Raw genomic sequence first — 15,219 nt, forward strand, 5'->3', positions numbered from 1 at the left:
ACAGATGTATAATAATTGAACTAATAAAAATTAAAATAAGGTACACAGAACAGTTTTTCCCTCGTCTCATCGACATACATGAATTACACTGCTAATTTGCTTGTACCCTCCCGGTGAACTATGGCTGATCGTGGCTGGAAGTAATCCAGTCTGACGGCGATCGTTCGCCGAGAGAGGAAATTAAGATTATTAGAGAGACTGTTGGCGCTGTCGATTTGCTCTCGCGCTCACAATTGGAAATGTTAAATTAAGATCGGCCCCTGCACCTCACTACGCCCCGTCTCCACCACGTAGCTTTTCACGATGAATAATGCCGCGAATTATGCGCCGGAATAATCTCCGTCCCCGGTCGTGTTCCTCGGTTATTATGGGGATAGGGCCCCGTAATGCATCGCTAATAATTAATTAACAATCGGCGTCGATTTATTACGGGATTAAATTCTTGTCTTATCGCACCGTTTGTTCGTCCGTTTCGTTATTTTACAACGGGGCAATGAATAATGCTAATGGGAAGATTGTTCTTTAATTAATCTTTCGGCGTTCCGAGTCGACTCGACGATCTTGGCAGGAACACTTGGAATCTTTAATTAACCGATATTGTTTTTGTTTCGTTTGGTTTGACGATGCAAATTAATGGACCGTTTACAATTTTAATCTATATTTCCTATTAAATGTTCAAGTTATAATTAATTAATAATCATTATTCATTTAGAAAAGGTCAACTAAGTTATGTGCAAAAAATTAATCACTCAATGACTTTAAAACAAATATACAAGGTGATTCACTAAATTCATTTACTTTTTACCCACTTGAAGTGCCAATGACATTCTTATGTCAAATGGAATGAATGATCATAAAATAATCTGACCACTAGACGCAGAATTTTATTCTTTATGTATGTGTGTATGTATGTTACAGCATACCCTGTAACTTAAATGTTTATGAAACGTTCATTCAACTCGTGTACAGGATTATTCAGCCAACTTGTTCATTATAAATTTATAGAAAGGGGAAAAGGTATTGATTTGAAATTTTTTGACTAATTATAACTTGACTTAAACTTCTTTTCTAATTAATTTTGGACAAACTTTCATTTCCGGTTTCGCCGAAAGTGATATCAACTTTGTTACTTTTAACGAAACACCCTGTATATTTTTAAATTTTTAAATTTCATACGTAATTTCCAATAAAATGACTGTACCATGTCCTACATCTAAACACAATAAATCTTAATTTAACATTTTTTTTTAATTTTTGAATTATTTTTCAATTGAAAACCAGAATTAATGATTATGATTAAACACAAATAACGCACTTCCTATATAAAATTTAGGAGTACTAATAATGGCACCTTGTAAGGTAATCTTTGGTTAACTTGTATATCAAAAATCAACGTTCCAGCTACAATATTGGTAATTTTATACATTTAAAATTTTTTGAAAAAAATAAATAACTCAAAAGCTATTGGTTTTAAGTATAATACCTGATATAAGCATTTTATTTGCAATTACTTGTTGAATATAAAATACAAAAATATACAATGTGTTACATTAAAAATAACAAAATAGATGTCAAACGAAAATTAAAAATAAATTAGAAAAGTTGTTCGAGTCAAGGTACTTCAAATCAATAACTTTTTACGTTCTCCATAAACTTCTAAGTTAGGTGAATCGCCCTGTATTTTGAAAATCCCGTTATTTTTTTAATTTTTTAAATTATGTATTTTTATTCATACACTTTAGACAAAAATATCCAGGAAAGTCTATATATTATTTGTCGAATGGAAAACAATTGTAACCAAATAAGTCTAATGTCTTATTTAGTTTTCTAAACTCTATGTTTTTAAACATGATAATACATGAATAGAAAATTGTTAAATAGATATCGTTAAATGAAATGAAAACTTTTCAAAACAATTTGGTTGTATTAGTTCCGATTAAATTAGACGGATAAATCTATTACTGGGACATTGTTATTCGGCGGTGGATAAATAGTGCGCCGTTTTATTATTAGATACAGCACATATTACTTTACAACCGCATCTAATTATAGATCAAATAAACAACAAAGTTTTTCCGCCTGCTAACCAATTGTACCAGATATTTGTCTGGCATTAAATTTTATTTGACAATTTGCCACTTAGTACAGCACAGCTTTATATAATATGTACTGTTTATTTGATCCTGTTACAAGCAATAATAATTTCCATTAAAATCGGTAGTGTCAATAATTTCCACGTACCCGAATCGTGTTGGCTTGGCAAAATCGAAGCGAAAATAAATGTGTAAAACGCGACGCTGTTATTTATCGAATGGGATTTGTACAACGCCATCCGACGCGAAAACTATAAATATTGAATTTGTTTTACTCCACCCCGAACAACAGACATTCGTTTAAATGCAATTCATTAACTTTTTATATAATTCCACCCTGGCAGTGTCAATCAAAATTTGGGTATTCAATTATTTCGCAGCTTTTAAATTAAAATGTGTGCAAGATTCATATTTTATTATAATATTGATACACTTAGCATAATTTAAATATAAAAATCTATCGATTAATTTAAAATTATTTTATATGCAGAAATAACACATGTTTATTTGTATTCGGAGCTCTTATCTTGTAGCAAACTTAGATAAAATGTTTATAAATAATTTTGATACATGCCTTGAAATTTAATATAAATATCAAATGTGAATGTAAATTTTATTACGTAATCTAAACCTTTTATAAAGCATAAGTAGATATAAATTTTACATGACTACTTAAACATTAAATTATTGGAAAACAATATTTAAATCCTTAATTCTATTTATACAACTAATTTAAATATTTTAATTTAATAGTTAATACATTTTATTATTTAGATTTAGAAAGATTCAATTCGTTTTTCTTATGTAATTAAAGAATCTCTCTGAATAGATGTTTTTACATTTCATATATTTAATATAGTAAATTAACAAAACAATTACGTACAAAATTTAAAAAAAAAGAAACCACATATATCATTTTAAAAAATACAAATTAATAAATTTAACCTAGTTATGCGAGATTTAGACGTCGGGGTCAAACAGATGTTATAATAAAGACCTAGGTTAATAAACAAATGGACTACTAATGGGACAGAGAAAAAAACTTAATGAGCTTTTTACACTGTCAACTTAACTTTATATAGTAATAAAATACACACATCAGACAACAAAATAAAATTTTAATCTGATTTGTATAAAAGAAATTACCTTGAGATATAAGAGAATACACACAAACATTACTTACAATTAGGTAATTAACTTATAAATATGTATGGCATAAAAATACATTTCAAAACTATCTAGTTATTTACAAACACCACATAATAATTTAATGTATTAAAATTCCTTATGTTCAGACTAATTGGTACATACCTGATATAAAACACAGATCCATTGTTGACAATCCTTTTCCACCCATAGGGTACCAGAATGGAGGGCTGTTGGTTCTGCGTTTGCACTGGACTGGCCCCCGTGGGCCCACCCTGCGTCTGCTGAGATATAGGGGCCGGCCCCACGGTCAGAACAACACCCCCAGGCCGAACACTAACACTAGGATCATACACTACCATTTCGTTGGGCCCATTCTGCACAACCACCATGCTCTCATCGGCTGAACTTAGGCTGCTGCAGCTGGACTCACCGGCCTCGGATCGCACTGAATCACAACGAACACTCTGCGGGGCCATGTCGGCGGCCCCCATGACCGTCACGTAACTGGAGTCCGCGAAACCATCGCGATTGTCACACTCTTCGCCGCGCGATTTGGCCTCCGGCCGTCCGGGACCCGAGTGCCTTTCCGGAACCACCTCATTGTAGTTTTTCCCATTTTGGTAACCGATATTGTTCACCACAGGTTGAGGGAAGCCATTCTGGGAGATGAAGTAGCCCCCCGGCTGTCCATTGACTACTTGTCCATTGGTTGGATAGTCTGGGGGCTTGATGATCTGTTTGTCAGAGTAAGGTTTTGCAGTGACAGTGGCCATTGGATGTTGGGCATTTTGGTAGGTGCCATTCTGTGAGCACGGGGGCACATTCTGCTGTCCAACTGCATAAGCTCTGGCAAATGTGTCGTTTGATACGAATACTACGACATTCTGGACATCGGTGGCAGCCGACAGATCAGGCTTTCCTGCCATTGTAACAGCATATCAACGGCCCTCTTGTTGAGCCCCTTCTTAATTCAGACTTGCTCTAAAAAATAAAAACAGATCACATTAGACTGGACGCAGAAAACTTATCGGTTTTATGACTTGTTTATAAGCAGCGAGAGAAAGTAAAAGGATTTACGGCCAGCAATAAAATCCAAGATATTTCTATGACAGCTGTATTTACAACTGTAAATTCCAATTTTGGACATTTAAATTAGACTTACCTGCATGACGTATTGCTGTGTCGTGAACTGCAGTCACCGATTATTACCATTACAATTTGTTGGTGTTTACCGAACGCCTGTGATTGTGTTGTGTTTTGACTGTTGACTTGTACGACTTAACCCAACACCTGCTTCAGTGAAATAACATTGGAAAAGTGATACAGTGCCTCCATATCGGTCTCCGCAGCGTCGTACATCCGATGCGAACGCGAATTTGACGAGAAAACGACAATAAACACCATATGAAACACCACTGTTCGAACGGTTACGTTACACACCGCGCAAAACTAGACACTGAAAAATGGTAACCATCGCACGCTCCCAGAAGCCACTGCTATGGGCGCCATGATGTATTGCACAAAAACAATTCAGAACGCGAGACGTAAAGAGACATCTGTTGGATCGAATTGGATCGGGCTACGGAGGTGGTTCATATACGAACTATATGTATCTCGTGAAACAATTAATAGAGGGCTTTAGAGTTCAAGTTCATAATTTTAAAATTCTCAACAAAATTTGTAAACTCTACTTGAAACAATATATTTGTTTAATCAAAATATTACATTTGCTATTATTTTTAATCGATATAAATTATATTACAATTTAAAAAGATGTTTTATTCAAATTCATTGGAAATATATTATTGTATATGTATCTAAATTATATATGCAAATATTTAATTAATATTAATATTATTTAATACATATTTATTTCGTATTTTCATTCAGTTTCAATAATAATATATTAGTCATATGCAACCCGTATTACGTAGGCGTCTTGTGTGATAATAAATTTCATAATAATTATTACTATTGATATTATTACACTAAATAATGAAGCACTGCAGTCTATTAGAAAGATTTGAATTTCCTATTTTAAAGAAATAATTTTTAAACTATATACTGCGCGTCATTTAAAGTGGGTTTGGAATTATTTCAAAAATCATAATGCTAATAGATTATATTGCAACGAACACGTTATCAAAAAAGTTTTAATAAACAATATAATCTCATGCATAAATTAAATAATATTGCATCAATAACAGAATTTTTAAACCAACTAGAAAATCTAATATTACCAAATACGTTAGGAAATTAATATTACAAAATTAATTAAAATATGAAAACAGAATATTAACTATCACATATTTCTAAACAATATTTGATTGGTCCCCTTTTGCTATACCCTCCTTGTCATACTCACAAATAGTGAACAAATAAATTCCTGATCCATATCTTACCATTCTTCTCTAGCAGTAACAAGCTCCCCCAAATTTTGAGGTTGGTGGATTCAAGTGTAAATTTGTCAAGTGATGTGATTCTGACATGTGCAAAATGCCTAAATGTGCTATTCGTCTGGTCTTGTCTCATCGATTCCAAATTATACCGGCAAAGTTTACTTTGAGGCATTTTAGCACGCTAAATAAGAAGTAAATTAAAAATGAAAATTAAATGTTCAAATCTACAAAATGCGTTTTCTATAAATAAAAATATTTCAAGAAATGTAATTTATTTTTACGGTTATTAAATATATATAAAAAAATAAAGTTAATATACCAACTGTCTAGAGCTGCAACAATTTAGATAATATTATTAGTCAAAACAAAACTTTGGAAATATTTACAAATCTATTTGATATAGGAAATTTAAATTATGCACTACCAACAACGCGCAATGTATTTATTTTATTTGAAATTTTGAATAAAGAAATTTTTATTTAAGTAGTTTTGATTATTTAATAAAACCTGTTTGTTAGTGTTATTGTCAATAAAATGTTAATTAACGTGATGCTTATAGTAAAGTATTTTATTATAATTTATCAATCATACAAAATTATAAATCATACAAGAACATAAATAAACTGAAAATGAAATTTTGGAGTTACCTAATATAGATATAGAGACTGCAAAATATTCATTTTTATTAAAACACAACAATTTTGAATTTAAATTAAATCCATTATCTTAAAGATCATCTAGATCAACAGCTTCCACTTGCATAGCCAATCTATCTCCCACTGGCCCCTTGGGTTTATTTTCTACAGGATCTTGGACCATTTTTTGTACATATAATTTAGACCAAGCACCAGGTTCAGCTTTCTTCAATTTAATTTCAACCTTTGTTCCATACATTGACACTTGACTAGCTTCCACATTCACAATCTGCAAAGATCCACATTAAAACTAGCAACAAATATTTATATCAGACACATACACCTTGCAGTTCAACATCCAAATTGAAGATACCATTTGATTGCTGAGGAAAAATTAAATTAACACATAATCTTATAGGATTAAGTTTAATTGTACTTTTAATTGGGCAATATTGTTTAGCGTAAATTGAAACCACTACGTGTGAACCTGTCTGGTGATGATCCCATCTACATTGTATATTCTGACTACCATTATCCTAAAACAAGCCACTTATTTTTAGCTGTACAAATACTAAAGGCCAAAATCATACATCTTTCTTCCAAACATGAGTACCATGTTCACAACCAACTTGGCTCAAGAAAGCATTGAAATCTGTTGTCTTTTTCTGACAACATGACCAAAATTTCATACCCTCATGGAAAATAGGGACGCCAGGGTGGTGTACACATGTTGTTTCATTAGTCTCAGGTCCACTATATTCTTTACCACATCCACCATTTTTGCATACTGTGCCTATTGTGATCTCATTTGAATCATTTGCAGTAACTTTTACATCTGATCCTGAACTGTCCAGTTGTTGCTTAAGGGAAGGAGCAATCTCAGGCTTCAGTACAATCTAGTAATATGTGGGACAAATCAGTGTTACAAAAATTATGATAAATTATAAAATTTACCAATGGAGAATCTAATGGAGGCCTTTCCAAAGCAGATGGAACAATTGGTTTGACTTCAATTACTTCAGTATCAGGTATGTCTTTGTTCACAGGTTTCTCTGGTTCTGGTGGTTTAATGTTGGAGTGCTTGGATAATTGACAACCTTTAATGTTAAGGAACTCTGTAAAGTCTGTACATTTTTTGTTGCAGCATGACCATCCTTTGTAAGCATCGTGGAAGAATGGATCGCCGGGGTGATGTCTACAAGAATCTAAAGAAACCGGGATGTTAGTGTTTGAAAGGTTCTAGAATTTTTATAACCTCTTACCATCCTTGTTGGAATTAGGATCATATTTTTGACCGCATCCTCTGTTATAACATTGCAATAAGTTGTCATTGGCCATGATTATTTACTTTCGATATAACTTATAGGTAAAAATTATATTTTGAAAAATAAAATTAAAATCACGTTTATAAGGTTCTATTAGTTTGATGTTCACGTAGCCCTCTTTTGACAATAATTGGAAGCTTAGTACATTTGCACTACTCGCCAATTTGTCTACTATTGAAGTTTTTAAAAAATTGTCAGCCTAAATAAAGGACATCATGTCCTTGGTCAGTTTGTCTTCAATGTTGATGTAATAATAGAAGGAACGTAGATATATTTTACTGATTTACACACGAGGAATAGTGTATGTTAGATCATAAGAGGCAAAAATACCTTAGTAAATATAGATCTGTAAATTTAAAATTAGTTTTAAATTATAATGATTATAATTAAATAAATTTTAGTAAAAAATAAAATTCAGCTAGATCAATGTTAATATTCTTTTAATTTCTAAATTTAGTTAATTAAATTTGACATAATTTTTTCATAATTATATTATTATAATTATATTATATAATATAATACTTACTATAATATAATATAATATATTAAATTTTTAAAAAAGATTAAAATTAAATTAAAGATTCAAATAGTTAAGGATTAAAAAATTAATTTGTTCGTGCAGGATAACTGAATTTTCTGTGTTCGACTTTATTCGATTCAAATTTAAGTTTTGGATTTGTCTCCGCACGAGTGAAAGTGATACAAATGAATGTTTATGAAAGTTAGATAAGGACGAAAGAGGGCAGCGGAGACGCGCCGAATAAGTAAGCTGTGCACTTTTTAATGGACGCGGTATTCAATTATTATTCCTTTGCACATATTTGATGTTTCGTAAGCATTTCAATTACATTTATTCATTTTATACTCAAGTGTTTTATATATTTTCGTCATTTATTTATGGAATGATTCAATTCCCATTATATTTGTAAATTATGCTAGTTTAAGGCAAAAATATATAAATGTATATTTGGTTAATGCGGGCTTGCGATGATTTTAGTGATTTTTTTAAAATTTGAAGAACTTTTTGGGTATGTATTATTAAGAGTATTAATTTAGAATTTAATCTGATTTTGAGACACATTGATATTATTGCCAATGTACTAAATGAGGATCACACTGGATTAATGAGTGTAGTTAAATGTTAGTTAATTTTGTATATGAAAAAATATTTATTTATAAATATAACTGAATTTAAATGCAAATAAATGATTAATAGTGGAAAGTGTATTCTGTATTCTGATTGGTCGACGCTTAGTTGCCAAATGTTAAGATTGTTTGAGGCTTGGTTGCCAAATGTGTTCGGGTTTCGGACCGTCTGCAATTGACGATTTTCCTGTCGGGTCCGTTGTTCAAATATGTTCACTTTTTTAGAGAGAAGAGAGGGGAAGAATCAAACAAGAACAAACTTATTCGTACTTATGGATTACACTAGTTTATTGTAAAAATATTGAAACTTTACATATTTTAAAAGTAATTTGGTTGAGCTGAACATCATATTATTATTATTTTTTAATTTAAGCCAATCATTTAGATAATGACTTTTTTGGTTTATTATATTATATTATATTATATTCATTTTATTTTCCGTTCTGAATAAAAAATATGTACCAAAACCTTATTTTTACTTTGTATTTTGAATTATTGTAACAATGGAATTATTTTAATTTAAGAATAAAAATATATAATTTTCTTCTTACTAAGCAACAAGATGGCATTGTTTTAAATGGTTTTATATGAAACAATATTTATTTATTAATATTATAATAAATGTCCTAAAATTATAATTCATATTTAAAGAATTTAAATTATTTGAACAATAATTATTATAGTCTATAGAATTCAAATGTAAAATTTTTAAGAAAATAATTTGAAATTTAAGAAAATTTGTGTAATTATCAAGATTAAAATTTTTACTAAAATTCTTAGTGATGGCTTTCTAATGTTTTAATTATAATACAAAAATGTGAATACCTATTTTAAAGTAGTACATTAACAAATTGACCTTAACTATTAATTATTATTAAAAATAAAATATATGTAAAAATCAGATATTCAATATTTCGGTAATATTTCAATAGCTTCGCAGGGACAATTATTAGTTTCATCTTATATTATGTATTTTTAGGTATTTCTTGTAATTAATTGAAATGTCTTTAATTGATTTTTTAATCTATTGTAACAAGTATTAATTTAAATTTAATTTTTTTATTTATTAAAATACTTTAAAAACAAATTGTACAAATAAACATTTTTTATTTTTAAATAAAATGTTATTAACTAAAACAAATAAAAATCAATAAATGTTACTAACATAATTAATTCTTTTAAATTCTAAATTACATTAAAAATAACACAATATTTTTTTTAAAATTTATGAATATTAAAGAAATTTGTACACAACATATAATTTTTAAATTTGTTGTTTGTCTTATTTTTTAAATATGTGTTATATTAATTCTCTCTAGTCTGAACTATTCGATTCAAAATTAATATTTTGCATTTGTCCATGCAACAGAAAGAGAGAAATACATACTCATATATGCTAGAGAAGGATGAAAGAGTCTTGTCAGCTAAGTAAGCTGTGCATTATTTAATGGCAGTGACCGTTCAATTGACATATTAAGAATTGCAATTTTAGAGAGAAGCGATTTTTGTTATTTACGAAACATTTTATTTTACTTTTAGTTTTTTATATATAATTTAAATTTCTCTAATATTGTTTTTTAACTACTTTTATTACATTTTTTTAAATTTTGGTATTAATATTGGGTAAAGATGAGTTGTTCTTTTATGTTTTATGTAAATAAAAATAACCATATATATCTACAATTTATATAAATAATTATGCATCGAGTGTACATATTTATTTTACATGTTTTCGAACATATCGGTACGACGTTTCGTGTTTCCTGAACGAATGTTTTTCAAAGTCTTGAATTTGTCTCTTCCCTCTGCCACATTTTGACGATGAATTTTTTCTTCTTGGGTCTCCACCCCATCCGCTTTCTTCGTTGCATCAAGTTGCGCTTGCAAAATCTAAAAAATAATGTTGCAGCTATTTTGTCACCTAAAATATATATATTGTTACCCTCAGTTGTTCCTGAAGATCTTCCTTAATATTGACTTCGGGCAAATCTTCGACTTTAGCTTGTGCTTGGGCTTGAGCCTGGGCTTCGGCTTGTCTCAATTTTTCCTCCTGTTCCTCTTCCCAACGTTTTCTTTCCTCTTCTGCCCTACGCGCTTCCTCCATTTGCTGTTGACGCGCCTCCTCCTCTTTTCTCTTCGCCTCTTCAACTTCCTCTTGTAGTCTAAACAGATACAAAAATATTAACAACGAGATGTATAAATTCTAGCGTCTTGATTACCGTCTGGTTTCGGCATCCCTTTTAGCGATTTCCTCTTGTTTAGACCGAATTTCTTCTTGTAACTTTTCTCTTTCCATAGCTTCCATTGTGTGCTCCTGTTCAAGTTTCTTCATCATTTCATTCAGTTCATTTCTTTGTTGTTCTAAGATTTCCTTATTTCTTTGTAATTCTTCCAATTGTTGAGTCAATTTTGCAATTCGTTCTTGTGCTTCCAATAAGTCTTTATTTTTGTTATCCCTTTCTTCTTGTAATTGTTGAAGTCTAATCATCAAATCTTTTTCTCGTTTTTGAAGCTCTTCGCGAAGAGCCTTTTCACTGTTCAACTTTTGTCTAAAACCAAAATTGAGTTAAACGTTTTAATAAACAACTGTTAGGTCAATTACTTTTGGATTGCTTTATGTTCCCTATGTAAGCGAGCCTTTTCCTTAAGTTTGGCTAATTCGGGAGAGTCAGGCTTGCGTCGTTTCACATACAACATGTGATTGCCAACGCCTAAATTCAAAATTATTTTACTAGTTTTTGGTGAACGTGTCATGAAAACAAAATCTTTTGCTTCTGTGTCTACAAGTTGAATTATAAATTTTCTATCTTTAAATTTCAGTTGCTTAATTTCCGACCAAGGGAAATTAATTTTAGGTGTCAATCTACAAAAGAATTATTTTAGAAAATTTGACAAATGTTTTTGATTATTTACTTGTTGCTTTCTTCGTAAATGTTTAGCCCATATGCGGTTATTCCGAGGAGCACTTGGGTACCTTTTTTGTTAGTAATTGGAAAGTATTTTACACCATACATGTCCAAATTTTGGACAATTTTTAAGTATTCCATTAAGGCATCTTCTTTATCTAAACCCTCATGTTTGGTCCACATATTGGTTAAATTTTTTATCCAATCTGAATCGCCCATTTTCTGTTCATTCAATATCCTGAGAATTAATGATATAGAGTTATTTAAATATACACAATATTTTAGTATACATTTACCTTTTAGGCAATAGTCTATCCACTCTAATTTTATTTTCTTTGTCTTCTGAATAATCGCCGTATTTGACTTGTAGGATTAAGGAAGCTAACAAAACAGCGGTGGTACCCGAACAAAATATTTCCTCTCTAAGTATTTCACCCTTTAGTTGCTCAAAGAAAAAATTCATTGTTACTTCCTCCAGAAGCTCTTCCCCTACATCTTCCGGGAAAAATTTAACCTTGAATATCAACTTTTGGGCATTTTGTTTTAGTTCTCTGATTGGCTGAAATAATTAAATGCTTGTTATTAATGCATTCTTCAACAATTTCGGGCTAAAATTAATTTTATGCTTTTACCAATTAAAACGACTTATACACATTAATGTTCAAATGAGAAGTTTAGATGACGCAAAATTAGAAATAACCATAGTATTAAGTTAATTTATAATGTTCATAAAAATGTTTTCTAATAATAAAGCGATATACAGTGTAAACATACACCTAATTACTTACTCAAATTTGACCCAGATAGTTAATTTTAATTGTTAATTTTAATAATTTTTTTAAATATACATTTAACACACGTATTTCGTTTTTATTAATTAATATGTTAATATGTTATTTTTTATCAAATTTAACATAGAGTATATGTAGATAGACAGCAAAACAATCCAGTTCCAGTAACTCACAATATAAAATATTATCAATACATTTATCTCTTCTCATATTATTCACATAATATCAATAACTTGAGTGAATGAAAATAGAAAACAGAAACATATTTCCAATAATAATAATAATTACAAATAATTTAAAAAATAAAATTACGTTATGTAAATAAAATACAATTATATTAAATTATTTTATCATTTTGACTTGAATAATGTATATAGTATATAAATATACAGGGTAAATAAGAATAAATAAAACTTTTAATTAATGATATTTTTTACAATGTTTGATCTTGGCTTATAAATAAAGCATTTATATATCAGTTTAAATAATATAATAAATGTACGTGTATAATAAATAATATTTTTATTACTAATTCTAATAATTGAATTAATAATTGTAAAATTGGCGATAAAAAATAAAGTATTTATATAATATTGATTAATACCACAGGATGATAATGATAAGATTGTATATTTGAGTTTTTCTTCGTATTCGTAATTAAAATTATTACCATATCTTGAAATATGAATTTGCGTAAATATACAACTTGTAATAATCTGAATTTCAGGAACATCTATTTGAAAAGTACTGAATTACAATTTTCAATTTAGGTAAATACATTTTATTGTTACTGATTAATTAATTGATTAATTGATAACTCTGATACATACGAGTTAATAAAAATGTGTGGATATGAGCTCTGTATAAACTAGAACTACTAACTTTTTAAGGTCAATGATTTAAGATTAAAAATATTCTGTATTATTGGAAATTATATTGTCCAGAAAGTTTAAATAGAAATTTACAGTTTTAAATAGAAATTATTTATGACTTTTTTCAGTTAACAACAATATTAAAGCAATTAATAATTTATGATTTAAATAAAATATTATTTATAGTTATTATTATTTTATAACCAAAAATGAAAAAAAAATTGTGAAAATAGAACTTTGTAAATCCAAATGTATGAACTTAAGTTAAACCAAAAATTAATTATTTAAGTAAAACCTTGTTTTCGTTAAAATGTAAATTGGAATTGCCTTGACACACATTTAGTTTGTTGGGTTGCCTACTTTAGTAATTAAATTGTTTAACTATTAACTATTTTATTATAAAATATATTTATTACTGATAGTATTGAATTAAAATATAATTAAATCTATCGGTAAAATTTTAAACGTCACCCACCTTTTTGGACTTATCAATCCACACCTCCTCGTTATCCTGTAAATACATCAAACCGAAATACCAAGTTTCGACGATACCTTCATTTCTAAGAAGAATATCCAATATTTGGGCACCTCTCATTCCATCCTTAGCGTCAAATTCATTCTCTTTAAATACACTTTTCACCACAACCTTCATTTTTACAATTTTTATTTAGAGAGTACCACGACATCCACTCATTTATAAATATAACAAAAAACTGTTCGTAGAAGCATCAAAACTTATCAAAATAAGTAGATACGCGATAAGATAACATTAATTTTTTGTGATCATTTCCTTCATATTAAAATCCATTGGTATATGTTCTGTAAGACCTACTCGTAAGATATTTAGAACTGACACTGCACATAATTGTTAGCGACGACTCGCTTTGAAAGATAACACCTATTTGTTATTATATACCTACCTCATAACCCGTGTTTACTGATTACATTATTTTGTTTGGAAGTCGGTGACGTGTCGAATTATGTTAGGCTTTTACCCAGTAAAAATGTTTACCGCCCTCTTAAGTAACTCCTTTCGGCGAGTTATCTAAATTGATTTCACGCAGTTACAAAATCTAATCTGTATCATAATGTTTGTATAATGTTTCGTGACTCACGAGTACGAAATTAAATTGTTAATTTACGATTTTTTAAATTTTCAGTCAATGCTTAACTGGACAAAGTACGAATTTCTTAAAAAAAATGCGGAAGAACTGGAAACAAAGCCGGCAAAAGTTGGACGTAGACTCACAAATCGTGTCGTGGCTCATCGACGGACGCCGAGCGTCGCGACGCTTCGAGCGGCATTTCCCTCTCGTTCTTCGTGGATGTTGAAACAGTTGTCGTTGCGTTGCTGATGAGTGTGGAACACGAGATTGGTTTGGTGTACTTGTAGTAGTAAAAGACGACGTCCCACGTGAGTGTGGAGAAGAAGTGCTTTGTCCATGACTGGACGAACACAATTTGGATTTCGACTAAGCATTTCTTATCAGTTGCTTGGATTGTATCATCGGAAAGGTTAGTTAGTTATTATTTGTGGATAATATTTTTAATATTAAATATGGCTGGAATTCATAAAAATGAATATTTTATTTGGACCAATCAGTACTTTTTTAATGATATATTGTACATACAAGCATAAATTAAATTTTAGATTGTAACAGCAATATTTGCTGCATTTTTCAAACTTAATATATTAGAAAAATAAAACAAAAATAAAATATTTGGTCAATAATTTATTCTATTCTTTTCACTTGTTAAAATTTGTATGTATTCAATAAAATTTATACAAACAATTTATTGGTTAGTTTAAATAATTTTTATTGTTTGTTAAAAGTTAAGAAACCAAGTTATTTTTATTAAAAAAACTGAAATTTTAAAGCTCAAAAGGAACCTCAAATTAACT

At 29.5% G+C, this 15,219-nt stretch overlaps 3 protein-coding genes across 4 annotated transcripts in view; all 3 read right to left on the reverse strand.

Annotated features, from left to right (window-relative positions):
- LOC109595667 (uncharacterized) overlaps window positions 1–4,904 on the reverse strand; it is a 148,417-nt gene extending 143,513 nt beyond the window's left edge. Inside the window, exons 1-2 of one of the 2 annotated variants that reach the window (XM_049964870.1) lie at window positions 4,405–4,903; window positions 3,405–4,223 (exon numbers count right to left, since the gene is read on the reverse strand). In XM_049964870.1, the coding sequence (XP_049820827.1) occupies window positions 3,405–4,168 (764 nt within the window). In that variant the 5' untranslated portion in view covers window positions 4,169–4,223; window positions 4,405–4,903. Of the gene's footprint in view, window positions 1–3,404; window positions 4,224–4,404 lie in introns of both variants that reach the window. The other variant, XM_049964871.1, reaches the window with a different exon arrangement.
- Window positions 4,905–6,191: 1,287 nt separating this feature from the next.
- On the reverse strand, window positions 6,192–7,711 carry LOC109596496 (cysteine and histidine-rich domain-containing protein morgana). Its single transcript, XM_020012047.2, has 5 exons — window positions 7,539–7,711; window positions 7,231–7,481; window positions 6,867–7,172; window positions 6,618–6,812; window positions 6,192–6,565 (listed from the first exon to the last, which is right to left on the reverse strand). The coding sequence occupies exons 1-5, from the start codon at window positions 7,612–7,614 to the stop codon at window positions 6,368–6,370; spliced, it is 1,026 nt and encodes a 341-aa protein (XP_019867606.2). The 5' UTR covers window positions 7,615–7,711; the 3' UTR covers window positions 6,192–6,367.
- A 2,708-nt stretch (window positions 7,712–10,419) lies between these two features.
- On the reverse strand, window positions 10,420–14,164 carry LOC109596497 (moesin/ezrin/radixin homolog 1). The gene is made up of 7 exons (XM_020012048.2): window positions 13,792–14,164; window positions 11,950–12,212; window positions 11,661–11,891; window positions 11,350–11,610; window positions 10,967–11,296; window positions 10,690–10,909; window positions 10,420–10,637 (listed from the first exon to the last, which is right to left on the reverse strand). The coding sequence occupies exons 1-7, from the start codon at window positions 13,966–13,968 to the stop codon at window positions 10,470–10,472; spliced, it is 1,650 nt and encodes a 549-aa protein (XP_019867607.1). The 5' UTR covers window positions 13,969–14,164; the 3' UTR covers window positions 10,420–10,469.
- Between the last annotated feature and the right edge of the window lie 1,055 nt (window positions 14,165–15,219).

Source organism: Aethina tumida, chromosome 3 (genome assembly GCF_024364675.1).
Source record: "Aethina tumida isolate Nest 87 chromosome 3, icAetTumi1.1, whole genome shotgun sequence".
In the NCBI taxonomy this organism is placed as follows: Eukaryota; Metazoa; Arthropoda; class Insecta; order Coleoptera; family Nitidulidae; genus Aethina; species Aethina tumida.

What these genes read in the sequence shown, in the direction of transcription:
- LOC109596496 (XM_020012047.2), bottom strand. Translation starts at nt 7,614, where the DNA reads ATGGCCAATGACAACTTATTGCAATGTTATAACAGAGGATGCGGTCAA. An exon ending in CTCCATTAGATTCTCCATTG is followed by an intron (nt 7,173 to 7,230) that starts GTAAATTTTATA and finishes ACATATTACTAG; the next exon opens with ATTGTACTGAAGCCTGAGAT. An exon ending in TGGATGTTGAACTGCAAGGT is followed by an intron (nt 6,566 to 6,617) that starts GTATGTGTCTGA and finishes GGATCTTTGCAG; the next exon opens with ATTGTGAATGTGGAAGCTAG.
- LOC109596497 (XM_020012048.2), bottom strand. Translation starts at nt 13,968, where the DNA reads ATGAAGGTTGTGGTGAAAAGTGTATTTAAAGAGAATGAATTTGACGCT. An exon ending in GGATTGATAAGTCCAAAAAG is followed by an intron (nt 12,213 to 13,791) that starts GTGGGTGACGTT and finishes TAATTATTTCAG; the next exon opens with CCAATCAGAGAACTAAAACA. An exon ending in ATCTTCAGGAACAACTGAGG is followed by an intron (nt 10,638 to 10,689) that starts GTAACAATATAT and finishes ATTATTTTTTAG; the next exon opens with ATTTTGCAAGCGCAACTTGA.